Source organism: Anopheles maculipalpis, chromosome 2RL, assembly GCF_943734695.1.
Source record: "Anopheles maculipalpis chromosome 2RL, idAnoMacuDA_375_x, whole genome shotgun sequence".
Lineage (NCBI taxonomy): Eukaryota > Metazoa > Arthropoda > Insecta > Diptera > Culicidae > Anopheles > Anopheles maculipalpis.
In genome coordinates this window covers 14,484,945-14,512,830 of record NC_064871.1, presented here as the reverse complement: position 1 = coordinate 14,512,830, position 27,886 = coordinate 14,484,945, and the positions used below count along the sequence as shown (strand labels likewise).

The 27,886-nt window shown below is 45.1% G+C and overlaps 2 protein-coding genes across 5 annotated transcripts in view; one reads left to right on the top strand and one right to left on the bottom strand.

The window, feature by feature from the left end:
• LOC126559185 (signal peptidase complex catalytic subunit SEC11A) overlaps window positions 1–27,886 on the bottom strand; it is a 368,048-nt gene that overhangs the window by 20,270 nt on the left and 319,892 nt on the right. The window lies entirely within an intron of this gene.
• On the top strand, window positions 4,966–22,497 carry LOC126559473 (actin-binding protein WASF3). 2 transcript variants are annotated; one of them, XM_050215638.1, is made up of 4 exons: window positions 4,966–4,997; window positions 16,756–16,942; window positions 18,042–18,146; window positions 22,169–22,497. In XM_050215638.1, exons 1-4 carry the CDS (start codon window positions 4,989–4,991, stop codon window positions 22,495–22,497), a joined length of 630 nt encoding a protein of 209 aa, XP_050071595.1. In that variant the 5' UTR covers window positions 4,966–4,988. The 2 variants fall into 2 exon arrangements, with proteins under 2 accessions (XP_050071595.1, XP_050071594.1); XM_050215637.1 differs by lacking the exon at window positions 22,169–22,497 and adding an exon at window positions 19,536–19,582.

The following is a 27,886-nucleotide window of genomic DNA, read 5'->3' as shown; positions in this document are numbered from 1 at the left end:
TTAAGTGAAGTGTTAGAGTGTGTGGATTTTGTTTGTTGAAGCTGAAAGAAGAAGGTCATGGTTTGGAGGTGTTTTAACGTTAAGTACTGGGATAATTGTATGCATATAATTGCATAAAAAGTTCACCTTATTGAAATTTGGGGAGATTTACGCGTGAGGCCTGATGTTTATTTAGGGCTAATTTGGTGATGAAGAGTTTGTTTGTAATGAGTACTAGTTAAACTTTTCGCATACTAAACGATTTTATATTCAATACTTACTGTAGGTAATGAGTCTGGAGGCGGTCTTCACATTACTGAACCGGGGCTCAAATCTTATTCGGATCGTTTCCCGTAGCGAAGGCTGACTATCCAACTTGGTGGTATATCAGCAAGCTTAGTAAGCCATTCGATGGTCGACGTGACCTTGTAGATTGTTAAGCCAAGAAAACGAAAAAGGAGACTAAGAAAGTGATGCATTCGAAATATTCACTCAATTTTTAAGAAATAATAATGACAAGGAATTAGAAATCGTAAGAACAAAAACTAAGACAAAGGTTGAGATGGATTCAAACCAATGACCATGGATAATGTAAAACATGTTTTGTTATGTTTACACAATCTAATCAAGAGAAGAAAAATATCAAAAACGCCAAAAGCATAGCGACTTAAAAACAACAATGACCTGTAACTATAAAGCAGCAACATTTCCTATGTTTCCAAAACCAAACGTCCTCACATCCGGACTAACGGTTTGTCTAAATGTGATTTAAAAAAATGATAGGTCATTTAGAATCAATTCCGCTGTCATATGTATCCAGTTGAACGGTTGAAGGTCTGTCATCCTCGCGAAAAAAAAGAACAAACCACACTTAAAAACCCAAAGCTGCCAAATAATGTGCCGCTTCAATGTGACGCTGCTGCTGCTGCTTGTATTATTGTTACTGTTTAAGCTCCTTTTTTCCTCCCCCGTCGTTTCCGTACCGCGATCGCACGATGCTAAAAACCGGCAACCGGTAAATGATCAACCGGCACCGACAGACGGCGACACAACAGAGTTCGACGTTCAAGTTCAAGATCGGTCAACCGGAGGAATTGCGATCGCGACCGGTCGATTTTTGACTCACCGCACACCGCACCGAAAGGGTGCCCACGTGCAAGGTACGCCGATGGTGGTCGTAGAAGGGAAGTTGCGAACTTGAAAGCGCGAGAACGATCGTCACCCCGTAACCGTAAAACCTGTTACCTCTCCCCCTCCTTCCCCGCGCCGATCTTCCGCCAAGGGCTCCAATTTTAGGGAACTGTTTATGTTTTACGTGATGCAGGTTAGTTGAACTGTTGTTGATTCCTGGGGACAGACACGGCACGAATTCTGTCTAAGATTTCTGATGACCGTGTGTGCCGCTGACGCACGAAATCGGTGCAGAGCAATGACCTCAAGGCCGAGGGTTATCCTGCGCAAAAGAACCTACTTACGAGTGGTGGTGTGACGAGGTTTTATCGGTCACAAGGATATCAACTTGCCTCAAGGGTTCCGCGTAGAGAAAGGGTTTTTGATGGTTGAGGAAGCGAAAAAGCTACTACACCTGGTGGGTGAGTAGCGGTTTGACCGGACGGAATATTCTTGTCCAACGATCGGACAAGCACGGTTCCTTGTTCCGCCAACGAACGTCACGCATGCCGTTGGCTGCTGGATTCAGGATCAAGGCAACGGTGTCGCGATCATTAAGTCACCGGAACTGGACCGTTTGCTTGCTCTAAGTGTTGAGTTGCGGCTGACAGACGATCGTGAAGTTTACCGACATCGAAAATTTAGACCAACCCGACGAAGTTTATGGACTGAAACGGCTTCCGAACCGGCCGAAATCTACCGGGTGGGAGGTTTTGATAAATGTACGCGCTGACTTAACGATGCCAGCCCGGGGACGATGAACGCACCGCGGGGGGAACTCTACGGGTAAGAATTGTGGTCTGGGCTGGCTACCAGGTGTTGCGGATTAGCGTAGGCCGACCTCGACCGAAACAATGTCCTCTACACAGCCCCAGGAACAATCCAAACTCGATACCGCCACCGCCGGTTGAGCACTAGTCGTGTTGCGAAACCATCGTTCGACGATCGTTGTGGTAGGTAGGAAGCGACACTCAGACCCCAAAAGCACCAGCTTTACACTTTCGATAGATTTTTGAAGGAAAAAGGAAATGATTGACGAGCGATTGTGGTTGAGCTGTGTGGTTCGGTGCGAGAAGTGACACCCCCGAAGCGTCGGTAGTCTATTTCCGTGGGCGGTTAACATGACATTTTTGGGGTGGTTTTTGATAAGCCGGTAGCCATCGAACCCCCGTCCTGATGGTTTGGGGATCGGACTAATCGGCATAGTCGAGCGGTATGCGGGTGCTTGTGTTTTTGGGGATTAATTGGCAGCTTTAATTAATGAACTGCTCGATCGCTGGCTGGGCGGGTGGATGGTGTTATTTATGATTTTTTCATCAGCTCAGGAAAGTGATGGAGCGTTTCAAAATAGAAGGATGTGTGTACAGCATGTCAGTTTATGGCAATATTAAGCAAAACAAGATAATGTTTGGTGTGGTTTATGATGTGTATTATATTAATAATTGTTAATTGTTGAAGATGGGAGCTGAGTGAGAGAGAGAATAGTCGGGAACTATTTGATCCGAACAATAAAACTTTCTTGACTTTCAGGGGAGGCATGTAGACAAGACGACAACGGCATCGGTCTTCATACGGCAGGGCCGGAGTTCAAATTTCATTTGGATTGGTGCCCCGTAGTGAGGACTGGCTATCCTACTAGGTGGCATCATCAAGTTTAGGAAACCATATGGAAGGATGTGACTTAGTAGAAGGTCCTTAATCCAATAAGAAGAATGTTTCATATTATTGTTCTTTTCTACATCGTTGAAATAGAATCTGAATTATTTGACTATCGTTTTTTTATTGCTGGCTTGCTCTACATAACATTATATTGTTGTATTGAATATGTAAATAGATGGATTGTGCCATGTGCTGTGAGACATGACTTCACGAATGAAATATTACCTTGTATTATGACGTTAATTTGAATCCAATTAAGTTATTCTGAAGCCGAATTAAAATTGTAATAAATTTGAAATTAAATCACTAATGCGTCACATCACATGGGTCAGATATATTTGAACATTGAAATTTATATCGTTGGTACGTCAACACGACGTTTCTGTTTAAAAACGGTGATTTTATTTATCATAATAGTATAGTTATTTGAATTTTACATCCTCATACGTCAGGGCCTTGCTTGGGAAGTTTCGGTTCAAATCCCCGCCAGACCGTTACCCCGTAGTGAGAAATGACTGTCCAACTATGAGTGTAGTGAGCCATACGATGGCCGGATGGGCTAGTAGGTTATTAAGCCAAGTAAAAAAAGTATTTTTGAAATAGAAATAGAAATATAATTAGACTAATTGATTTTAAACGTTTAACATGTCCACCCATGAACTTTTATTGAGTAAATGTACTTCAAAATTCCTGCGGGCAGTTTCTGTACCATTTAAATATCATGTTTTAGCTCTTCGTTGATGGTCACTTGAGATCAAATGATCTGATAAACAACCCTACAGCACCCTACATTACCTTTAGAATCTGGTAATCGGGATGATGAATCAACATAGCACGCGTTCTAACGGAACGCGGATCTACGGATAAACCAGATACTCCAACGATTCGTTCACTTCCGTCGATCGTGAAACACGAAGAGGAAAAACCATAGTTTCCCCTGGGCGTCGTCAATTAGTTGGCGTGAAAAGTGATCGTTCCGGCAGTGGGATGATCCGATATACTCGATTTAATGCTCGACGCTCGAATCAAACCGTTCTAATGTGTGTATAGTTTGCGATGTTTCAGCTCCCCAAGGTCGCGCGTACGTTTTGATTCGCAGCAACTTTGGGGTTGCTGCCGCGGGTGCTGCAATTACTCGGATAAGGTCCGGGTTCTGGGTTCTGGACCTCTCATCTGGCAATCGAGACCGTCGAGAACGTTTTCGTTCAAGGCAACAAGGCATGTAACGTGGGGGGGGGGGGGGGGGGCATCGAAGAGCAAGAAGTCACGTACGCCACATGGTGTGAGCTTGGTTCGCGAGTCTCACCGATCAATTGGCCTCTCCGATTCCCCAATTTACAGGGGTTTTGTTCAATAAAAATGTAAACCGAACAGCTTACGCACTTGCACTAGATACAAGGTAATTTTTTTTCCATCTATTGTATGAAATGCATCTTCCTGTACGAAATTTGGAACCACAAGAAACATCTTAATGACTTACCATCTTTTTTTCATGTAAAAAACCCCTGCATGTTTGAAACTCTCACTCCATGTTCTGAGGCGCTCTCAGTACAGGTGATGTTCAACATGCGCATTTCCTGATTTTTCGCATACTCCGCTCATAAAAAGCTCGGCTCACCGGGTAGCATACCGCTCTCTTTGTTGTGCTACCATTTCTGCACAATCTTCCATCTTCTTCACTCCCAATGTTACATCGTAATCCACTCGCGAAAGCTTGGCGCCTAGCTCAGCGCATACTAGGAGAACCCGTTCGCTCTCACCGCTCGCTCTCGGCCAGCTCATCGCGGAACCGAATTGAACCTCGAGCGTAGATTTGGCGCGTGCTGGCTCCACCGAAACCGTTGAGGTATAGCCGAGACGGTTGGTTAGTGGTCGAATGTATAAAATCACTTCACGCTGGCTACCGACAGATCATTCCACGCTCAGTGCTTCAACAGCCAGGATCACACTCACACCATCCTAGTCCCCCTGTGTGTCTTTAAGGTTTTCCTCACCCTTCGGAGTTTTTCATTTCCCTCCCTACCTTGCTTCGTTCTAACGTTACCCTCCCTGTCTAACTACCGATTTTTTCCTGTGTGTGTGTGTGCGAAACGTCCAGCAAAGTGCAGTAACAATAAGCTGTGATACTTCCCGTAGTACATCGTGTTGTGTCCGATACTAAATTCAAACCAATCATCAATATGAATCTAGTAAGTTTTGTTTTTTTGGTTGAGCAAACTTCTTTTACTAAATTTAAGCCAAAAAGGATAAAAGTGTTACTGGGTTTAAGAACAGTGAGATGGTGTGCCGCTCTTTGTGTGCGGGGTAAAATAGTGAAACTGTCCGGACCGGGTCGAACTTTCAAACGGTTTTCATCACGTGTATGGTTCGTGTGTTGGTAAAAGGGGCGGTAAAAAGGCTGGAAAAATTACTCATTATCCGGCTAGTTCCTCGTGCAGTAAAGACGAAGCGAACGAGATGCGCTCTGTGGGAAAAGGGAAAAGAAAGGAAGGAAGTAGCGATTGGAACTGAAGTGTGATAAGCGAACTTATTCAACACAAAACCATCTTCAGAAAGCTGTGGTGGGGTTAGGGTTTTTGTGTGGATTTCTTAATTTAATTTTTAGAGAAACACTTTTTTCTCATTGCTCCTAATAGTTGGGCTTGTCTTTCCCTATTTCATGTGCTCTCCACCGTGGTTATCCACATAATTGTATGTGTCTGTCTGTGTATGTGAGTGTGTGTGTGTGTGTGTGCGCGCCGATATGTTTGTGCTTGAGTGAACGTTTGTTTTGTGTAAGTGCGTGAGCGCCGTTTTTTGCGTGGTGTACCTTGACGGAATTATCCGAAAACAAACACATTACCGGCGTGTAGACTCGTCCTACAAACGCTTGAAGAAACCGCGGCTCGTTTTTTTTTCTTGCCCTCCCAAAAAAGTGCACCTCAAGGTGCGATAGTCAATGAAGAAAAAGAGGGAAGCGCACACATACGGGAGAGATTGAAAGATCGAGTCTACTGATGAGGCTCGATCGATCGATTAGCGGCCACTTCCGGACCAACCTCCCGTTCATCTACAGCCGCAGAATTAACCTTCGTCGATGTGCGTATTTCTAACGGCAATGGAATTTGTGCCCTCCCTGATGCAGTTGACCTCAGCTCGTCTTGTTTTCGGCTTGGGTCGGCTTCCTAGGCAACCTGCACCGTTGTTATTTCAAATTCAATAGGGTTGATCGTTTGATTTTTCCCATACACACACACACACTTCAAAAATCTCCAACACCTTTGATTATGCACCGGAAGAGCCAGTTTTCAATCAGGTCTTTTATACCGGGAGGTTAGAGTAACATTAGCCTTTTACTTATTAAATTCATGCCCTGAAAATTGCCTCATTTTCGTAGCGCAAAATATGAGAAGAGTGTTGTTGTGGTTGCTACGAATTGAATTTCCATTTCCAAGGCTCCAGCTTTTGAGATCGCGGTGCAAGTGTGTATACCAGTACAAGCCGCAAACAACCGAAGTTCACTTGAAAGTGCGAACAAAAAAAATTAAAAAAAAAAACAACAAACCTGAACAGTTAGTAAGGTTAGTCTGTTGCACTTGTTTCGGCGCCGTGTATACGAATTTCACACCAACAACATGCCCATGGCCCGGAAAGACAGGTTTTCTGTTTATCACGGGGCGAGCATAATGGAAATTGAAAGGAATCGTAACTACCAGCATCGTTTGATGAGCCCGTTGACCGTCGGCTCAGACCAGACGTGGTAGAACCATACCTCGCTGTGGACGACCAAATTCCTTACCGACCCGAATTTGCCATCTGGCTCCATTATACAATAATGCCGATTTATGATCATTTACAACAGACAGTGGCAATAAAGCCAACAGAAGAAACTAGTATCTTATTTCATCTGTAGATCGGTAGCTGGAATGTCCCAATTCGGCCATTGCTAAAATCATAAATAGTCCATCCAAAAACGAGTCTCTTCTCACGAAATTCTCTTGCACAAAATTCACCTTCGCTTGGGTAAAATATGACGGGCGGTGTGCGACACCGATTCCCGCTGCTTTATGGCAATCTAGCACACTTTTGATCTCGTTCCGATCGACACAGTTTGCGCTTACTTCTAACCTGTTTTTAATGGGCTTAAAGTTATTCGAATCCGGTGTCTATATTTTATCGAGCGTGAAAAAGGGCGTTTTTTTTTTGGCGTGGTCAAAGAAAAGGGAAATTTTGATTAATAAGTCCAAATTTGCATACCGCTTGCAGGCTGTGCTGGAACGTTTTCTTGTGAACATCGCACCGGAAACCCTTCATTGAAGGCGACTCGGAACTGGCTATTATGTTTCCCGTTTCGATTGATATGATCAGCAGCTTTCGAAACGGTTCAGCAAAGCTTCCGAATGCCAATGCCATCAGATGAAGATGAGGGGGACAGTAGCAAGAAGCTAAACGAACTGCACGCAGCGATAGGGAAATGTCGTTCGGGAATGCAGCAGTTTGATCCATGGAGGCCCTTTAGCATCATCCCGCGTGGTCGACGGTGCGTAGTTCCACAACCAGATAAAAACACGTGCTGTGGGGCTTGATTTTCCTTTAATTTTTCCTCTACCATTATCAATTGGATGGGTCAGTAAAAACGCACCTGACAGAACCGGTTTGAAAATAGCAAAAGAAAAGAAAAAAAAAACACACACTCACACAAGCAACGATACATCAGATCGTAGTGTAAAGATTTCCCTTTTTTAAACGAACCGATTCATACCGACCGACCGAACCGCGGGCTGCAGTCGAAGGCAAGTTTCCGCACTGCATGCATGCATCGCGGAGGAATCAAACCGCGCGATGGTTTTTGACCTTTCTGGCGCCGGCGTCTCGTGGCAAACACGGCACCATCGGAATGGAGGAAATGGAGGAAACGAAATGAAATAAAATAAAGAGAAAAAATTGAGAGTGAGCCGTTTATTTGTCATTATGGAATCAGCGAGGCGCACGGTTTTCCGTAGCCTTCATGTCCGTTTGACCTTCAAACTTTTGAGCAGGAGGACGAGTAGCGAGTAGCTGATGTGGAGTGTTCCGCGCTCACATTCCGATCGTCGAACAAGTTCAAAATGGAGGTCAGTCGTGCGTGCGGTGTGGTGCTCTGCTGGTACGCGGATACGCACTCGACACACATGACAACCGTTTCGAATGTTTGACGCATCCATCGGAGTATTTCGCTTAATTAAGGCACATTAGGTGACCCGTCGTGCCGAGCGAGGGGGAGAAAAAGAAGCTTTTTGTGGAAAAACGCTACCTGTCTTGAGCGGTTGCTCTTCTCCAACCCCCCAGGAAGCTGGCAGACCCTTGGTGGTGCGTCATTGACATTGATTTTATGATTAGACGGTTGGCTAGATTCTGTGGTGGAGGAGCTGCTGTGTTAGGTGACAGCGAAACGAAGGGCATTCTGTGGCTTTAATTCACCACGAATGATGAGTAAGGGTTTACTGTTTGGCCATTTCAACGATGGCTTAATGTTGGAGGGTCAGTAGAACGGAAACGCGAATAGAACACGATAATTTCTCATCAAGTACTGACGATGATATCGAACGGCATGCGGTGTTTGAGGACATATAAACGCTTAATTGTCACAATCCAAGTAAAAGTGACTATTAAATGGTGTGCCCAATTAATAATTTTGGATATAATTAAGATATTCACTCAAACAAACGCTGTCTGCACTGAACGTTAATGCGTGCTAATCGTTTAAATACAGATTATCTGAAGCGTGAAGGAGCTTCAAAAATCATGGACCGTTGAATCTATACAAAAGACTTCAATGCGCGAACACGCGCTTTAAGCGGCGAACCCTTTCTCAGCTCCATACTGATGGTGCTCCTAGGCGTACTTGACGCTAAATTACTAAGGCATTTGCAATGAACAGTCATAGCCACAGAAGAGGGCCAATGATTTCTGTTTTTCTCTACCTAAACCGTCTTATTATGGACAGTTTATAAAACGGTGGATAGTTTAGTGGCAGCGATGCGTAGGGGTGATCGTGCAGTAAAAAAAAAATATGCCACTTTCCATCGGGTTCGTGAGTGTGGCATGGTCGACATCGCGACTGCACGCCCAGTGGCCATGATGTGTTACGAGGGAAATGACAGTTATTCGATCCCGGTACCTGTGGCATTCATCCGATGGTTAAACCATGCAATAACGCTGGTACCATCCCTCGGATGTGTGCTAACTTCCGGAAGTATGCGAACCATATTGAAATTCAGCTCGATGATGTGCGTTCCTTTAGGCTGTAGGGCGTACGTCCAATTTCATACTATTTCCTGCCTCGCTTTCCCCCTCCCTTCTCGTTGGCCTTCTCGCTGCAAAGCGAGAGAGGAAATTGTTTTCCCACTTGGGAAACCTCCACAAATTATTACACGAATTCAACCTTTCGGAGGGGAGGTTCGCTGTTTGTTCTATTGTTGTATCGTTTGTACCGATTTGCTGGGGCTTTGATTTACTTTCGCCTGGCCGTTTCATCCTCCCCCGTGCGTTGTAATTTTTCTTTTGCAACAAGAAAATCCGACCCAAAAAACACACCAATCAAAAAAGAAACAAACGCCCAAATTTAGTTCCACCTGCTCCGTAGTGCGTTTTGCGGCTGCATCGGAGATGCATGGCTGCACAAATTCGTGCATTACGTTACCGTTACATGGACTTCTTTCAGGAGGGCGGCGTCTTTCGACCACACTTTGGCACATGGGCTCCACATGCGTAGAGGGTTTTCTACGAATCCGAAAGTACGTGCCCCGACAGAGCAAGGTTACTGGCGTGATTGAAGAAACGAACAAAGCAACAAAAAATACCTCCATAAATCTTCCAACGTGTTTCAACAATACAAACGCGCCCGACCATCCGGCCCGACAATCGAATGCCTGCCAGATTCCCACCTCCCAATCTCAAGTATTACGCCAAATTTGCAAATGTTACGCATAGTTTTGCAGCTCGATTTTATTAAACTGATGCGAGCGAGAGCAAGCGCGTGCGCTTAAGAATCCAGCCGGCATCAGTGGTCAACGGGCTGTGGCGTGTGCGGGCCAGTGTACCGGCCTGCCAGTGATAGCGATCAGCTGTAAAAGGCAATTAATGCCTGATCACGTTGGTAACGGCTGTACGCCCTCCTGCGAATGCGTGACCGTGTCCCAGTTGGGTTTGACCATGTCCGTCCTAAGCGTCGGCAAAGAAGACAACGTCGCTGCAAGTCAGTGGCGTAGTTTTATGGTTTCCTGGCCCCGAGTTTGTTTTCCATTTCGTTTCGATTTGGGTCGTCGGAATGCAAAGTGCCGCTTGGGGTGTGTGCAACCAAGTGACGTCCCTATAATTTATCGCGCACGACATTCTTAGCATCGTACGAGTAGCTCGCCGGTACGCTGCATCCGGACCGTTCCTTTATTCTCACACCTTATTCCGGCCATGCTTCATTGGACAATACGTTCCCAGCAAAGCATAGCGATCAATGACGCAACTGGTTTTAAGTAAGCTAGCTGGAATGTTCACTTCCTCAATTAGCGGAAGGTAAGGAGCTGGCCGGTAAACGGACCGGGCTACTTTACGCGGTCCCTTCTCTTTCTGTGTGCATCGTTCGCTGGAAAATGGGAAGACAATTATTTTCTAACAAACGTAAAACTACACTAAACGTGCATGAGATAGTTTATCGTGCGTTTTACATGTACAGCGACTCTTGCAGGCACTTCCACTATCAGTACACCTGGTGGAGGACTTAATTTGAAGGTGTAACAGCAAACACCTTTACATTCGTTTACACACAATATCGACTGGCTCCGATCGTAAACCTGCGTAAATCCTCCATTTGCTAGCGTTCCGTGTTCCGTAGGTATAATTGCACTCACGCCCCTTTCCGTTTTGTTGCAAACGGGTTGCCTTGAGACGCAAACCGGCAGTTAAGTAGATGTAAATGTATCTCAAGGTTGGCCAGATGTTGTCCAGAGCGGCATCTCGCGTCCAAATCATTTGCATTCCAGTCGGCACGAAGGCAACCGTTTATTCACCTCTAGATCGGTTTCTGAACGGCATCTACAACAGAACGGTGCCTTAATCGCGCCATCTCAGCCGGACACTGGACACCTACCAGGAGCAAAGATTAATGAATTGTGAAAACGGATCACCGTACAGATCACGACCGAAATGAACACGAGCAGGTGATAGTGACGACTCGCATGCCCAAATAACAAACAAAAACACAGCGCAGTTAAGAGCGAAATGCTACACTACAATTAATTTTTTGTTGTTGATTGTTTTTTAGCGGCATACGTGCGTGTTTTCTTTGTGATAAATGATCGCTGAATGGTTGAGATGGCGCATCAATTCGTACCGGGCCTTGACTTTCGTCAGCGTTTACATCGCAAGGACGATCGTCATCGAGTGCTGTTGAGTGGGCTTTTTTTTGGGAGTTGTATTGGTGCGGCGACGGGGAGAAAGGGTGAAGGAACCGCTCATTAAAAGCACCTACCAGCCCACCTGTCTGGCGAAGGTGTTAAAAGGCTTCGTGTTAGCTTTCGTGTGTCCCTTTCGATGAAGCCACTCGGTTGGCCTTCGTGTTTCGATCCGATCCGAAGTGTCTGTCGAGTGTGTAGAGTGACCGCGCTGGGGTGCTGCTTCAGTTCGTACGGTGATTCGAATTTCGTAACGGATTTCCATGCCACGGATGAACCATCGCCCAGGCCACTGGTGTGAGAATTGTGGGTGGAAGGTGTGATACACATACAAAAAGATTTAACAGATTTTTCAACCGAAGAACGCCCGTGTCTCGTGTACGTGACATGCAAGTGGCCGCAAGTGAGGCAGGCAAATGTATGCAGCCAATGTTGTCCGCCCCGCTTGTCATTGATCGTTTACGCGTCGGGTGGAAAGTGCACCCAACCCCCCAGCCGTGAAGCCCCGTTTGGGTGGTTGAAACCGAACCGGAGCCAGCTTGCTGGCATCCATGGTAGAGTTCTGCTTGAGCTTCTCGAGCTGGTTTGTGGGTCAAGTTTGCCAGCTGATCGACGAGGGAGCTGCACAAGACACTGCCTTTCGTGGTTCATAACCACCACCCATTCGGAGGCCAATTAAAATGCATTACACTCGAAACGAACCACCGGCACCAACTGATGGCGCTGGGAAAATGGACTTACTCGTAACTTCCAACCCCAGAGACTCAGAGGTTGCCGTGCTTTCATTTGCCGTGTCCAATTGGTTTTCGGCTAGCGAATGCGCTGTGACAATTGCCAAAGCTCCGATCTATTAAGCGGTTTTGCACGAATCTCCTCCGCTCGACCGGGTGGCTGTTGGGTCAGACAAATGCAAACGAGAGTGCTGTGCAAATAGACGCCCGGCGTCGCAACACCGGCAACACTGTCAAGCTGTCAATGTGATTTTTGCATGCATGGAAATCACGGTAGCCGACGGAACTGACCACTCGGATCGAAATGAAAGAGTGGCTCGCCGTAAAATATGGAAAGCAAAGATTAGTGCCGTCGTTTCGCTAGTGCCATTTCCTTGCAGGAAACTGCCGGTTCGAGATGTAAAACCGAAACCGGTGCCAGGGTGGCTTCACCGACTTTTCCATGGCCAGTTTGTGCTCGACGAGCCGCGAATATTGGCATAATTTTCGCACCGACTCGCTCGGCCTGGCACGCTTGACTACTCGGTAAAGAGCGACAAAAACGACATTGATGATCGTAAAAAGGTAGAATGCGACAAGTTTACGGTTCGCGTTACACAATCGACGTTTGCGTCCCGATCAAACGCCACACACACACACACGTTTGGCACAGCTGACTGACCATGGGATTTTAACAACCGTCCCATCACATCGTTGAAGCATTCGATTGCCAAGTAACGGACTCTATTAACGACACTCAATTGGTATTTTCTCATAATCGGACCCACAAAACAGACCCACCATCTGCGCCCAGGGGGAAGGGGAGGGCTACCATTTGCCGGTTGACTTATTGCTTTCCGGTCGGTGGTGGAGAAAAGGGGAAGGCACTGTGGCCGGGGAGATGTACAAGATCAGGTGGCAATAAATAGATCGTAATCGATGTGTATACATTCAGGCGTTCGAGCAAGTGCGCACCGTGACGTACATACTACACGTAACAAAAACAGGCCAAAGTCAACAAAGTCCGCCTTCGTTGTTTTTGCCTATGCGCTCACAAGCGAAAGAATGTCATTAACGTTTGCGATATCAAACGAACCCCACCGCGGAGCGGCGTTAGGCGCCTCTGATGCACTTGCGGAACTGGTGCTGCACTGATCAACCGCTCTTCGTTCTCGCCTTATCCCACACATTGCAGATCATTAAGCAAAAGCAGTTCCCAGCGGTACACCGAAAAGGCCTTGCCGATGTAGGTCAGTCAGCGGTATCGGCCACCATGGAGCTGGAGAATCGTTTGCTATACCTTCCGCAGGCACTTCCAAAATAAACCTGAGCTGAATATTTGTACACGGGTGTTGTTTTTTTTTATATTGCTGATCATTTGTCTGTCTAGTTTGTTCTACGAAAGTGCGTCGATCATGTTCGCTAGTTTCTAGTCTCAAGAAACCACTTAACCGTGACGCACTTAGTGAGCCTAGGCAAGGGACAATAAAAAGAGCTTTTATTGAAAAATGATGAAATTTCAACAGAATTGGACAAGATTCCTTCTCGCGATCGGTCAGAAGCGGAGGCGAGGGTCAAGCATGCTGAAGGATGGGGTGTTTACAAGACTGCAGCATCGAGATGAAATATTATGCAATTGGATCGTTTGGTAAACTCTAGGCGCTATGGGGCAGTCGGTCAGCAGTGACCGGTACGGTGACCGCAGGCGTACATTATTAGTTTGTGCGGCGGGAGTACAACAGAGGGGTGGGAAAGGTGGTTTGTTGGTGGAGCGTCGGCCAGATGATCACTTTCAGTGAGTGATGGGGAGGTAGTAACGGATTCTGCACCGATCACGATCGTGCCACTACAGGCGAACGGTGCGCTGTAACCTGTCAAAGTGTCAACTAACTCTCGATCCTTGGCAGCTCACGATCACGATTAGAACAAACGTAGACGACAAGCGATGAGGGCGATGATGTTGATGATACGGAAATGAGACGAAACAAAAGGTTGATCCTTTTTGGCGGGAGGATGAGAGGAAAAGCGAATCGAGACGGATCACTAATGGGCCCTAGTCGGACGGGATCTTCGGTCTTTCAATTACTGTGGACGTACTGATGATCGTCATATTTTGTGTGTCTGTGGAGCATTACTACGCAACCATACTTCGGGCCAGCATTGCTGAGCACTGCTGCTAAATGGTGTCATGTGATGTTTTCGTTCGGTAGAATATATTTCACTCCCGAGCGCAGTGTTTAATCACCATTTGTTACGTAAAAGGCGAGCCAACATGTACGATTGTCGTTGTCGATTGGGGCACGTGTGGTGTGATAGTGCATTCACTTTCTTGTTTTTGGTGCTTAATGGTTTCGGAGCCATGGGGAGACAACTTTACTGTTCGGTAGCTCCTGGTGGAATCCCTTAAAAACGGCCTCCTACTTATCGCACCTATGCCCGTAGGTAAGGAGAAGATGGAGAGTGGAGACGAGAAGAAAAAAAACAGTCCCTGTCTAGTACTAGCAATAATTTCTCAATCCTACAGGGCACCATTATCTGGCTTTTTGGAGCGAGAGGAGAGGAGCTTTTTTCTGCTATAATGCCCGATTCCGTTGGTTGAAGTTGCACAGTTGTAGGCTCCGTAGACAGAGTGTTTGAAGTTATGGCATAACGAGCCAATACGTCAGTAACCCGCACAAAGCATTATCCATAAGCCCGTTCTTGCACGAACTAGCTGGATGCTAGAATCTAGTAGGCAAATTAGACCACCAACCAATAAAGTGAACCAGGTCACTGTTACTCCATGGCGATCGATCGGGCTCAGCTAGATCAGAAAGAAGGTGGAGGACTTGTTCACCCAATTCTACCCATGATCTAGCAGACACACTCGTGCCGCACGTGGTTACATTGTGTAGTGAACTCGCTCTGGGTTAGCTTGCCACCTACCTCTATTAGCAAGCCAAGCACTCGAGAACGGTAGGCCTCTCCGTTGGAAGCAAAGAAACGTGCAAATATACATAACGGTTTGTGGAGCCTCGTGCAGAAACAACGTCGCCGTTTCACCATGCACGTTTGTTGAAGCGTTGTTGTTTTTCACTTCCTATCAGAAGATCGGGTGGACCGGTACTTGGAGTGGACCTCGGTGGGACCAGGTTTATGGGACTTTCGCTTTCGCTACATCCGAACCGCTGGACCGGACTGGAACAGGTTGTGTGCATGAACAGGGAAACATTCCGGGGAGCCACCATAAGGGGCTCCCTCCATGTGTGTGTGGACGTACTTGTGCTGCTTCCGGAACAGGCCGGGACCTCCGTAGACCTTAGGTTTGAAATCGACAATGTTCGATGTGAAGTTGATTGGGCATTGAAAAGAAAGCGAGATCTTCACACACAATGAATCGGTGCGTGGAGACGAAACCAGCCAAACTGGCCAATTGTCTGATGCTAGCGGCAAAAATCCAGTTCACCGATTACTTGTGGCCATTTTATGATCCTATGCGGAGTTCCAGTCCGTGGGAGGGGGTTTTCGAGTTTCGATTTTTTTCGGCAGTCGCTGAGGTAATCCGCAAATCAGTTTTCACACATCGCCTAATGCGCCAAGGCGAGAAGTTTTGTGGGGTTTTATGTCATCGCGGAAAGCAGGCAGGCTGAATCCGAAACGCAACAATAGATGGCAACCCCAAAACATAAGCGATAGATTTCACATACATGCTCATGTGTTTGTGTGGATAGAGAATTGGTGAAGAAAAAAGGCACCGAGTCCGGTTGGCTAGACAAAACACGGTGCTGAGCCGTAAATGAAAGCAAAAGTTTGGCCAGTTTTCCGTTGTGCGAAATAGCGACGCGAAACCCTTCAGGAAAAGCCCGGAATGGAGGGAGAGACAGAGAGAAAGAGCAAATCGCATCACATACGGTTTATCCCGTTCGGTTCGCCGCGATCAAAACCATCCGTCTTAGCGTGCTCCGCGGTGCATGCTGATTTATTGGATCGCCCTAGCCGATCGGGGTGGGTTCCGGGACCTAATGCCGGATAGCATCAATTAGCAGCATGACGGTGTGCATTCGACTGCATATTAATCATATTGCCTAATGAGCTTTCCGAGCTCGGGTCGGTCAGCTTCGGTCGGCTGCCAGGAAATCGTCTCAGTGCAACCTCGATTTTATTGATCTTGATTCGATCGTACCGGTATGCTAACGATCGTACAGCATAATAGGAGGGGAACAATAAACGACTTTTCTTTAATTAAATGAGTTTCATCACACAATGATCACTGCCCCGTCAGTCAGGTCCAGCTTCGCAGCATAATTAAACGAATAATTTGTACGATCCAACGGGCGGTGATGAAAATCGGTTGAAATACCACGTTTATCATCGAATCAGTTGGTTATTCAGTGCAATTTTTGGTGTTTTGCTTTGTTTTTCGATTGTGTATTGTGCAAGCCAAATGCCGTTCTCGAATGGACAGTTAGTGGTTCGTTGTACGAATAGAAAACCCGCAAGCAATTTTGGTTGTACTCGGGGGTGAATGATTATTGCAGTTTCGCGTTCTTACCGTTGCACCGAGCAGTAGATTAGATTGGTCTTGTTTGACCTGAATTTGATAGCTCGCTTATCATTTGTTTGTGCTTGGGAATGAATAAAACAAAAGAGAATCGTGCAAGAGCTGCAGAGCTGATCGGCTGAGTTGGATCCGATAATAGACCCATCATTTGGCCCGCCATTACTCGTCTGCTCAATTATTACGTTTTTTTTTTTATTTTCATATATGAATGTACTTAGCTCCACTTTTCAGCGTATTACGAAGATGCGTTTTTAACTAACCTTTTCTTGCTATTTCCTTCTCCCTGCAGTTCACTGTCTTCTTCGCAATCGTCCTGGCCGTAGCCACCGTCGCCGGACAACGATTCGGTTTCCCGCACACAGCCCAGTTCGGGCTTGCCTCGCTGACCGGTGACTTTGGTGGACCGACTGCATTCGGTGGACAGGAATTGTCAGGTACTTTGAACGCTGGTGTCAGAGATCCAAGACAGAACCGAGGTGAGTGGTTTGAATTTGCATGGTGTACGGGTAATGTTGGGAAGGGACCGGGCAGCCAGAAGGGTAATGCTGACGTGAACTTGAGCGTTCGTGGGTCCTATTATTATGAAGAAGAAAAAAGAAAAAAACAGTGGTAAGGACAACAGGAAGAAAACAGTACGAAACGATCAAAGATTTCTCTTTCGTGCGGCTTGAGCTGAAGGAAGCGAATCGATCACATCAACTTCAAACAAGGTTTGACATAAGCTTGCGGGCGATAATTTGCATATGGCAACAGGGCCCAGGATTGTTGGAGTGTGATTTACGTGGTCCGATGTTGGGAGTAGTTGTGTAGCTAGCTGGTAAGGCTGGTACAGTGTGGTTAAGCATACTCGCTTTGCCCACGAGAGTGGTTGAACTAGAACGAAACTGTAGCATAATGTGTGTTTGTTTGTGTGTGTGCTGTGACCTTTAGCGAGGGCACACTATTCGGTGGTGAGGTGGTAATCGTTGTGTTAGAAACGTTAGTTTTCCATCCCCCTAGGCCTCCCAGATCAACCGGTTTCGTTTTTTCTTCTTTCGTCAAACATTCGTGTGATTTTTGGATCTGGACAAACTAATCGGGAAAAAGGGCAACGATGACGGAGAATGGAGATTGTATGCGATAGAAGAAGCTGTAGAGCAGAACAGAGCAAACAGAAAAATACAACATCTCGTATTAAATTACGGGGTTCGACGAACGAAATGATCGTTATTTGCATGTCGGCACCGTACAAGGCGCTAAGTATGGGTTAACCGTTACGGTAGTTGACATTTAGGGGTAGTTGAATTTAGCGTTGCTTTAGATTGTGCTGCCTCGATGACAGCTGTAGATACATGGAGACGGGAGTTTATTTACGTGAAATAGCGTGTGATTGGAGCGATCCTTCTTGCGGAAACATTTCAGAACGTGAAGTCCACAACAACGAGTGACAGCTGATTCGGTTTAGAGAATGGCGTAATGGATTGGGAGTTCGTTTCGTTTTGGGTTTTTTTTGTCGTTTGCTTTACTAGATAATATAAACGAATTTAGTTCTAACAAACATTCTAACACCTGTTGTTCCTTGTATTCCTCCTACAGGACCTGTTGTGTTCCCGCCCGCACCCGCTGATGCTCCAGTTGAGTCGAGCGGAGTCATTGTCGGTGCTTCCGGATACGGTTTCGTGCCACCGAATACGCCCCAGAGTAAGACCGAATAATAGTTGGGGGTTGCGCCTTGTCTAGAGATGACAGAAGAGCAAATACTACCTTCACCCACTAACATTGTCCAGCTTTACCGGCCACTACACCGTGGGTCGCAATGGGAGGCATGCTACTGTTTGAGTCGTGCTACTATTACTACCACTACTACTACTTAAACTACCACTACTATTCTGCCACTAATAAGCTGCCTTCTTCCTATGCTAACCTTAAATCTACGCCATCTCTCACAACCACCGTTACCAACTTAGTCGTGAGACTGGGAATCCGTGGTGACCCTCCTAAGATCTTGTGTTTATCCAACGAAAAGCGCCACAATGCCGTGGGACGGCGTACAATGTACATAGCGCACCTGAGATATAACCACACTTTATCCACATCTCGTCAAACTAAATGCAAACAAACAAGCAGCAGAGTGCAAGCCGTGGCTTTCAATTAATCCAAACCCTAATGAGCTAGGAATGCTTGAACCCGAGAGACCTTCTCGGGTGATACTAATCGCATGCAGATTGAAGCAATAACCTCAGGCAAATGAAACTTCGATCCAAGCCCCCCGAACAACGTTAAACGAAAGCATTACACCTGCGTGCGCCGTAGTCAACGTACGTGGGAAGAATTCTTTGTAAATATGCGCCCAATTATGGAATCGTTCCCGCTACACTGGCCACAAACTCTTCAGCCAGTTCCGTCCCTCTTCAGATTGCCATCAACTAACAAACGATTAGAACGATTAGACTGTGCATACCTGGCCCATGGATCTACGTTCTCTATGCTTCATCGCTTTTATTTCTGTCAGTGTGCATTAACTCTGTGATCTCGACTGTAGTACTTCGCAGTACTAACCTTATCAATTCAAGCTACAATGCTAACGATACTGCTGAATGTTGTTGCCCGCTAGATGGAAGGCCCGAAACTCATCCGATCAATTTGCTCCTTTATCTAGATTACTACTAAATTGCAACGTCCTGCAACGCACAACCCAAACCAATCCTACCCTACCAATACCCTACCCATGTGTCCCGTCCATACCGTTTCCTTCTACAACCCAATCAACGTACATCGTCCACTCCTAAGGCACTGATGGGCTACGGAAAGGAAAGGTCCTAAAGAAACGAAGCGATCCTCCAACTAAAACCACCGACCGGAAACCATACAAACGAGGCGATACTTTCGTCCTCGCGAAAGCTTTGGTGTGTTTAGCATAGGGAGCATACGTTTAAGCGTGTATGTGTGTGTGTGGGTATGTGTGTAGTTTACCATTCCAATGTGACTAATGCGAACCAATCAACCAACACCCTGGTAGAGTTGCTTCCCGGAAAACCCCTACCCAGTTTCGTCCAGCCCGGCTCCAATGTGTTTCTTTCCATTTTCCAGATGTGCGTGCGTTGTACCGAAATTTGCGCTATTTCTAAGTCACTGAAGTCTAAGTTAGCGCACACATAGGCATATAGGGGATCACTAGCATTGCATACCGACTCGATCGGTGAGCTCGATCGATATTCGCTGTTAGCAACATCTACTGTTTTAGTTTTTTTTTGTTCTCGACACGATTCAATCCGTTTCGCTTCGTTTGTGGTCTTCAAAAGTTAATGGTGACAAAATCAGGCAAAGAGAGAAATTCAGAAGGCGATCAGAAGCCAACACGTCAGTCAATGAGCAACCGCACAGGTGCACCGCAAAAGCACAGGGTCATCCGGTAAAGTCAGCACCACTACATAGTCTACGATATCCACGCGCACTGATTACAGGTTAGCATCTAGAATTGATTCTTGCAGTTAGCATTTATAGTTTTTTTTTTTGGAGGAATTTGATGCCATATCAAATTTGTTGTACGAACCAAACCTGAAAGTTCTGATGCATCTGGTCTAGGGGTTCGAGATGTAATTTTTATACGAAGCAGTTTGTGAAATTTTCTTCCAAATAGTAACAGTGCTACGAACAAAATTGAATGTCAAACGACAGTCGAAAAAAATCACACTCGAACTTGAACCACTAGCGCCTCGGACCGATCATGGTATGTTCTATGCTAATGTCAAGCATTATGCAATCCTTTGCGTTTATCGTATTTTAAAACTAGCTCCCTTTTAGCCAACTGTTCCTTCATCACGATTCATGTAGGTTTGCAACACTAGGATATTTGTTCTTTGTTTCTAAAATCAATTGAAAACTGACGTCCGCCCCAAGTTGCGTGTATATGCGTGTAACGATATTTATTTGTAAAGATAGCAAACACCCCAAACTCACAATCTGTGTGCGCTTTCCTGCATATTATGCTGCATCCAACATCCCAACACAACCCCAAATGTACAGTACAGCCCACTACCACCACCACCACCACCACCACCATTGTCATCAGAATCCTCGAAAAAACACCCACCCCCACGGAAACTAATATAACCGGTCCAGGCCGATTTTTTTTTTATATAAAAAGATTGTACAAAGAGCAAATGAGAGGAACAAGTCACAGTGTGGCACACGCGGCGCCAGTTACTTAGCAACAAGCGGTTGTAACATGTATAGAAGAGACCTTTACCATACCATACACACCCTACTATCCTTCCTTTTTGTACAAAAGCAATCCTGCGACCGTGTGTGTGTGTGCGAGAGAGAGCATGTGTGTGTGTAGGTTAAGATTGTTTGAGCGAAAATGACCGAACGAACGTTTAGAGTGCTCGAACAGGTGGCACTAGGCCACCCCCCGGGTGTATGAAAGTGAGTGGGATTGAAGTTTCCGTAACACCTGATGGTTCTTTCTGTACGATACTTTACATAGCAATTAATTGGTAACTTAATAAATTATTGTATAGATGACATTTAATCTTATTGGTTTGACATGTTTGATTGGTTGGGTGGGATGTATATAAAGTACCTTCGCTCGGGTTCGGCACACCGATTTTATCCTTCGTTGGTTCGTTCCTCTAATTGAAATTCCATCTGGTTTCTTTTCCGTGGCGACTAATTCTACCCCGAACCCCTTGTTGTGTAAATATATGCCTTCCTACTACACTGCGGTCTCTGGTGGACGTTAGCAACAAACTCCTCAACATCTTACATATCGTTTCTGGGGCTCCCCCGGAAATTTAAACTTTCGCATTTAATGGAGCAACCTAGCAACCACTTTGGGAGCACATTCTTATGCATTGCTCAAGGTCAGTGGTCGCAAATTTTTCGTCCGAGTCTGTCCACCCCGGGTTGGCCACCAAAACTCGCCCGATCCTCCCGCAGCCAGGCATGTTTCCGTTGTTCAACAGGCAAAGGTATGAAGAGCTCGAAGCCGGAGCATTGGGGTAATGGATTTTTTTTCCTCTTTCTAACCGTAACATGCTGTTCTTTTGCAATCGCTTGCTCCAAGAGAGCTTTGGATTGGTCGATTTTTCTTCCTTTTCTGTCCACTCACAGCACTGTGCACGGTGGTTTTGCCGAAGGTGTGCCACTAAACTCGGTGGAGTCTTTGCTTCCTTGTGGCCCAATCTCCCGCTAATCTTTGTGTAGGTTCGTAGCCTTCTTCTTCAGACTTTCCGGGGGGGGATGCTGTAGCACGTGTAGAGTAGGATCGGTGTCTGTCGCGATCGATTGTTGCCACCGGTTGCATTGGTCCACTGGCAGCATTGCACCTCAATGCTTGCGTTTGACTTTTTCTGTGACACAGGCGCGCTGCAAAGTGTCGTTAATAACAGTGATCCTCCCCCGATGTTGGTCCGTTGGTATGCCGTTTGGTATGCTGATTGATTGAGCGGCTGTGCTTTGTGTTGTGCAATGTTGAAGTTTCCCTTGTCACGTTGCACATTTCCTCCCGTCCCCTCTTCTATCACAGCTAGCGCTGACCACATGCTGACATTGCGCGCAGGTGGCGCAAACATTGTACATATTGAGGGTGCGAACTAACTCGAGCAACTTGAACTTGTACAGACACCAGACTTACATCATCCGCCGCATAAAAGAGTGTGCAACCCATGCCAGATTGTTCGACGCTTACGACCACCCACTCTGACTGACCTCGTTTACAGAATTCAGGAAAAAGGCACCTCCGTTCCGGTATCCGTTAGCGCCCTGGAAGCTACCAGTGCCCTCGTCCGGGACGACCGGAACACCCCAGCGTCCGAAGAAGCCCGGCATCGTGAAGCTGACACCGACCGTCCCCATCGTCGGCTACAAGAAACCTACGCCACAGAAGTGGTTCCGGTTCTACAAGGGACAGGGTACACCAGCCGTTCGGAAACCTCCTCCCCTTCCTCCTCCCGGCCCACCAGGCTATGGTGGGGCTGGCGTCTTCATAAGCCGTCCCAAAGCGGTCTCCCCTGTGGGGGTAAGTGTTAGCTACGCGACTAGACATTAGACGAAGCGCGCGCGTGTTGTGGAGTCGATTGAAGTTGTACCAAGGACGTTGCAGGGTGATACAGTTTTGCATCCGATGTGACGATGTAAATACGCGAAAGAGCTGTAACTGACAGTGGAATGTTCGCCATTTTACCATTAGTGTTGTAGTTTTTAGGATTGTAAGGCGGGTTTGACAATGTAGACCGAACGGAATGTTAGTGTTCCAAAGTGTAACCAATGAAGTGCTGTTTAATATGGTGTAGAAAAGTACAAAATAAAACGAATCTTACCTGAACGTAACTATCTGTGTGTTTTGTTATTTTACAACGATAAACGTATGAATATGATGAGACAAAAATTTCTAAAATCTATTATTGATTTTTGGTCAAAAATTATTTTATAAATAACGATAAAAAGGGTTCTTTTTAAAAAGAAATTACGCCGAAGCATAAGGAGCCTTAGTGTTTACGAGGTTCTTCTCTCGCTCGCTCTTTTTCGAACCATGTTTTCTTTCTTCTCTTATCTTTTCTTATATAGCTGCAAGCTTATTGCAGGACTGCCTGATAATAACTTAAAAGACTTGTTGTACTGTAACGCTGCCTCCGTAGTTAAAAAATCGTTCTGTTGAATTATTGAACCAGTATTCTTATTATTAAAGTAACAAAATTCTTTCACATAATTAAACTCTTTTGAACTTGTAATACAAATGTGAAATTTGTTTGAATGTTTATGCAAAAACTGCGTCAATAAACATTCATAAAACAAACGTGACACGAATCATAAAAACGATAATTTAACATACATTTTCAAACATTAGCCCGTGAAGGTATGCAATGTAATGGAAAAATGATTGACAAGATATGCAATCCGCATAACGCTTGATTGAAGTTTTGTCCTTGTCGCACTAACGCATAGCAGGGGTGTTAAGCCACATTAGTTTTGTGTTGTATTTCTTAATAATTATTTATTTATATTTATTGGTTATCAAACTATAAATCTATAGTAAAGCATGCTTTAAAAAAAGTTATAAAATATTTTAATTTCTCATGCAATTGTTCAAAAATTTGTGTCGACCAGATATGATCGAGGAAGTATTTATCAGGTTTTGATATTTTAGGAAGGGAAAGCCTATCGATTGGAAGTCTGCATCTGGCTGTCTAACCATTTTAAGCGAACGAAAGATTCAACAGAAACTGTGGTAAAAAAATAGAGCCAGAATGAGAATGAAGAGATACCGTCAGTTACTCGTAGTGAGTGCTAGAAAAAATGGAACGTCCAGATAATTTGATGCATTTCAACCCAGTTCTGCCCGATGGCGAAATTCTGGGTCAAATTGAAAGAATCTCAATAATTTCTTGGAAAAAAACACGGATGAATTGATAAAATAGGCAACCTGTTGTCTGAAGAAAAGTCCAACATATTTTTTCACCTACGACTAAAGTCCCAGCCAACTGTCGCCAAGTGTCATGCAGGAATTATGGGTATTTTTTGGAAATTATAAATTTCTTTAGGAAACAACTGCCATTTGTCACACATCTGAAAGAAATGAGTTACTATTTGAATGCATGCGTAAATTAATCTAGTTATTTGCTTCATGTAAAAATATTTATTCAAAAAAGAAGCATTGAGAAAGGAAAGAGATTTTCTTTACCTCAACATTACGGTTACAATAATTTAGGATGTAACTGCCGCACAGTTTTCAGTTTCAAATAAGCCAATATTCATTCATTTCAGAAGGGTACGGTATTGAAAATTAACAAACGTTAAGCAAAATATCGTCTCGTATAATTGCTTCTAAAATATTGAACTCTTAAAGTCTGTCCATTGTATCCATCTAACTCGCAATATAAAGTTTTCCTTTTCACTCTTTCTACATTCATCCAGGAAGCTATAACTCAATCGTAGCCACATAACATATCACATTTTTATTTCTGAACAATTCCTCCTACCCCGTGTGAGTTGCCGTGTCCCTCGAATAATTCCCCTTTCTCGAATAATTCCCCCGGGACCGAAGTTCGCGGCACTATGGCAACTATCGCTGGGAACCGGAACTGTTCGTGACGATCGTAAAACGGGCGGCAGCGAAAACCTTTAAAAAATAGATACGAGGCGGTTCCGGTAAGACGTAGACAATTGAATAATAATAATAATCTTCTGGGATAATAAAATGGCAAAACCCCGGAACAGGGTCGTTTGAGTTTTGGGTGAGGTGTGAGTGTGTTTGTTTTTGATGGCCAGTTCTCGTACAGATATGGCACATTAGCATCAGACTCCTTGTTCAAGGAAGAACTCGAACACAGCAAGGCTGTTGGTGGCCTGTGGGAAGATAGCCGTGTAGCCATGTGCTTTAATGACATTGTTTGGAGTGAGTGTGCTAATTTTATGATTGTGTTTGGTTCGTTTTTAATATTTTTTATAGCTACCCAATACTCACAAGTTAGGTTGTGCGAAATGCTGTTTCAAAATATTATTGATGTTGTTTGAACGGATACATGCATCAAAATGTAACAATTTCAATTCTTTAAAGCTATTTTTAAAAGGGAATGGATGTACAATCACCAAATCCCAAATAATATGTTGAACATTGCACGCTGTCCTGTTGTGATTGCACGATAAGCAATCGTCACAATGCTTTCGTAGTTTGAACAAGTAATTCTCCACCTCCACTCGCAAAAGTAGTTCGTGCTGCATACCGCTTAGGATCGTAATTTGCCTTAATTTCTACGACATTTACGGTTCAATTACGCCAAAGACTTTGCGAGACCAACAAATTAAACCTCGCGCAAGAGTAGAAGTTAAGCAAATGTTAACAGCACGCCACCAAGCAGGTGGTGAACCGAACACAGATAGAGCGTTTAAATTTTTTGGTGAGAAATTTACAAGCCATTTTATTACCCCTTTGGCGTCGTTTGCGAGTGAATTCATGTGCTCGCGTTGCTGAAGGACATTGGCACCACCGGCGTGGCCACTTGCCGAGCGAGCAGCAAACGCGCATACACACACACACATCACAGCAGTTGCCATTGCTCGGTGCTAATCCTTCGGTTTGATTCACCTGTTGACTGTCGACTTTCACCAGAAACGGAGCGGAATGAACCGGTGAATCGAAGCGAAAACTTTCCATCGCTCATCGTACAAACACACACACACAGACACAGCTCCACTGGTTGACACACCGGCACTTTTCCTGGAATGGCGCAACGCCACCGTGGGGAAAAACCTGCGACGTTAGCGATGCGTCTAAGTCACGGAGCGAACCGAATCCTGCCGCTGTTAGGTTGGCAAAAGTTGTTCGCGGTGTCGTTCTTAGTCGTTTGCAGTACGTTTGGTTGTTTTCGGGTTGCTGGCCCCTAGCCCGTGCGTTCATTCGCGTCGGTGGATTATTGTGCCGCGGCATGCTATCCATATCGGGCGGTGTTATCTGTGCTCATTTATTAGCGCTGATATGTTTATAATTGGATGGTTTGTTCTGGTGCTTTGGTGGGAAGCTTTTTGCCAGCGTTCAGGATGCATCGAACTGTCCGACCAAGGCAGTGATGATCGGAAGGGAGTTGGGGGTGAAGCACCGTGGAAGGTGTGGAAGAACGGAAAGATGTGTGTCGTTGAAAACAAGTTCATAAAACATTTGATTAAAGTTGATTTGTTCGCTGACTGTGGGCGATTGTATTTTATTGGTTTAATAGATTGTGTTGTCAGCAACACAAGCTTATGACTTACGTCTCGTTCTTTTCGTTGGGGATTTTTTGCGTGTGTTTAAGGAATCCTGGCAGAGCAACAACTATTGCTAACTTATTGCTTGATGAGGTTTGATTGTGATTAGTTCATGTAAGTTTTATAAGCTAGGACTTTTAAAACAAATATTTGAATTTTAACATAGTAAATTGATTTAGATGCGTCCTTACATTTAATAGATAATTTAAATTTATGTATGCAGTAGAAAAACGATAAATGCCACTTGTCCAATGGATAAAAAAGGTTTCATAAAGAGCAGAATGGCTGTGCTCCTTAAATAAAATTATCTAAATCTAATTGTTGCTCCGTCGCTGTTCAATCATAAAGAATAATGTTTATAAATTCTAATGAAAGTGTTCTGAAGCATTTAAAGCACTAAAGTACACAATAATCCCTACCCTTTGGAGTGCATTACTCCTGGGCTAATGGTTCTTTACACCACTTTGATCCACATTTTTATTTCCTCTGGTAAGCATTTTTACATGTACCGCTGCAAGAATATCATCCAAATGAATGACCATTTCACCAGCTGCAGTTTATCCTGGTCTGGGTCTGGGCCGAGTGTGATGACCTGGTGTGCAACCGGGCCCACACCACCGTCAAGAGAGCGTTAGCACAGTTTTGACTTAATGGCGTGATTTTATAAATTTTACGTGTCCACTGCCCGTTACTTAGGATTCCGGTATATCAGCAGCAAGCAAAAAGGGTTCCTTCTTGGTGCTGTGTGAGCTGTGTGTAAATGCCAACTCGGAGCGGTAATTAATCGGATTACTTTCCCGTGACGCTTTTTCTACCCTTGCACCGTCGTCGTCGTCGTCGTCGTGGGGATAAGTAGAGAGGTCTGTTTTTTAGCCGTTTTCCTATCAAAGATTTCTAATCCTTTCGTGTGACGCCGAGCACCGACTGTGCACTGCTAAGTGCTAGTTTTATGGATGTCGGGCATGTTGCTCTCGGCAATTAATTGAGCCATTCGTGTAACCTTCGCGAGCCAGTGGCCGGATTTATGTGCAACCGTCTGAGCAGCGATCTATTGTTATTCAAATGATGGTACAAGCTGGCTGCAAGCAAGCGGACAGGTTGTATCACTCATTTTGGCCCTCATTGTGTACGCTAGTTGGGCTGCAAATTTGGCAAACTGATTGGTCAATTTTCGTACCCTCGGGGTGACAACTGATTTGACCTCTCGAAACGATTTGATTGGGTGATTTTGCCTCATTTGAAGCACATTTAAATTCAGCACAAAAATAACGTTCAATGAAAGATATAATATTCCTACCATATCCTTAAATGTGGACATAATTTGACGCAAATTACACATTTCCTTTCCGGCGGAGTCGTAAAATTTGTTCGGTGGAACATTCTTTCGTTCATTTAAGCGTTCTGCAGTGGGCATATTTGAGCATGCATTAGGTCAAGAAATATGTAACCGAAGAATGGGGTGATATGCCGGTTGCATAAATCTCAGGGGACGCTACCATGTCCAGCTAACGTGAAATAGTCCATTTTCATCGATTGCCGAGTGACGATGATGGATGATGGATGGTTAGATGGATTGAGTTGGTCTTTGGTTGGGTGCAGATTTTTTTGAGTCACGTTTGTAGCTGCCCCTCCTCCCATTGCAAGGGTCGTTCCGGTAAAGTCAACCAATCGTTCGAATTATGTATTCATGATGTTAG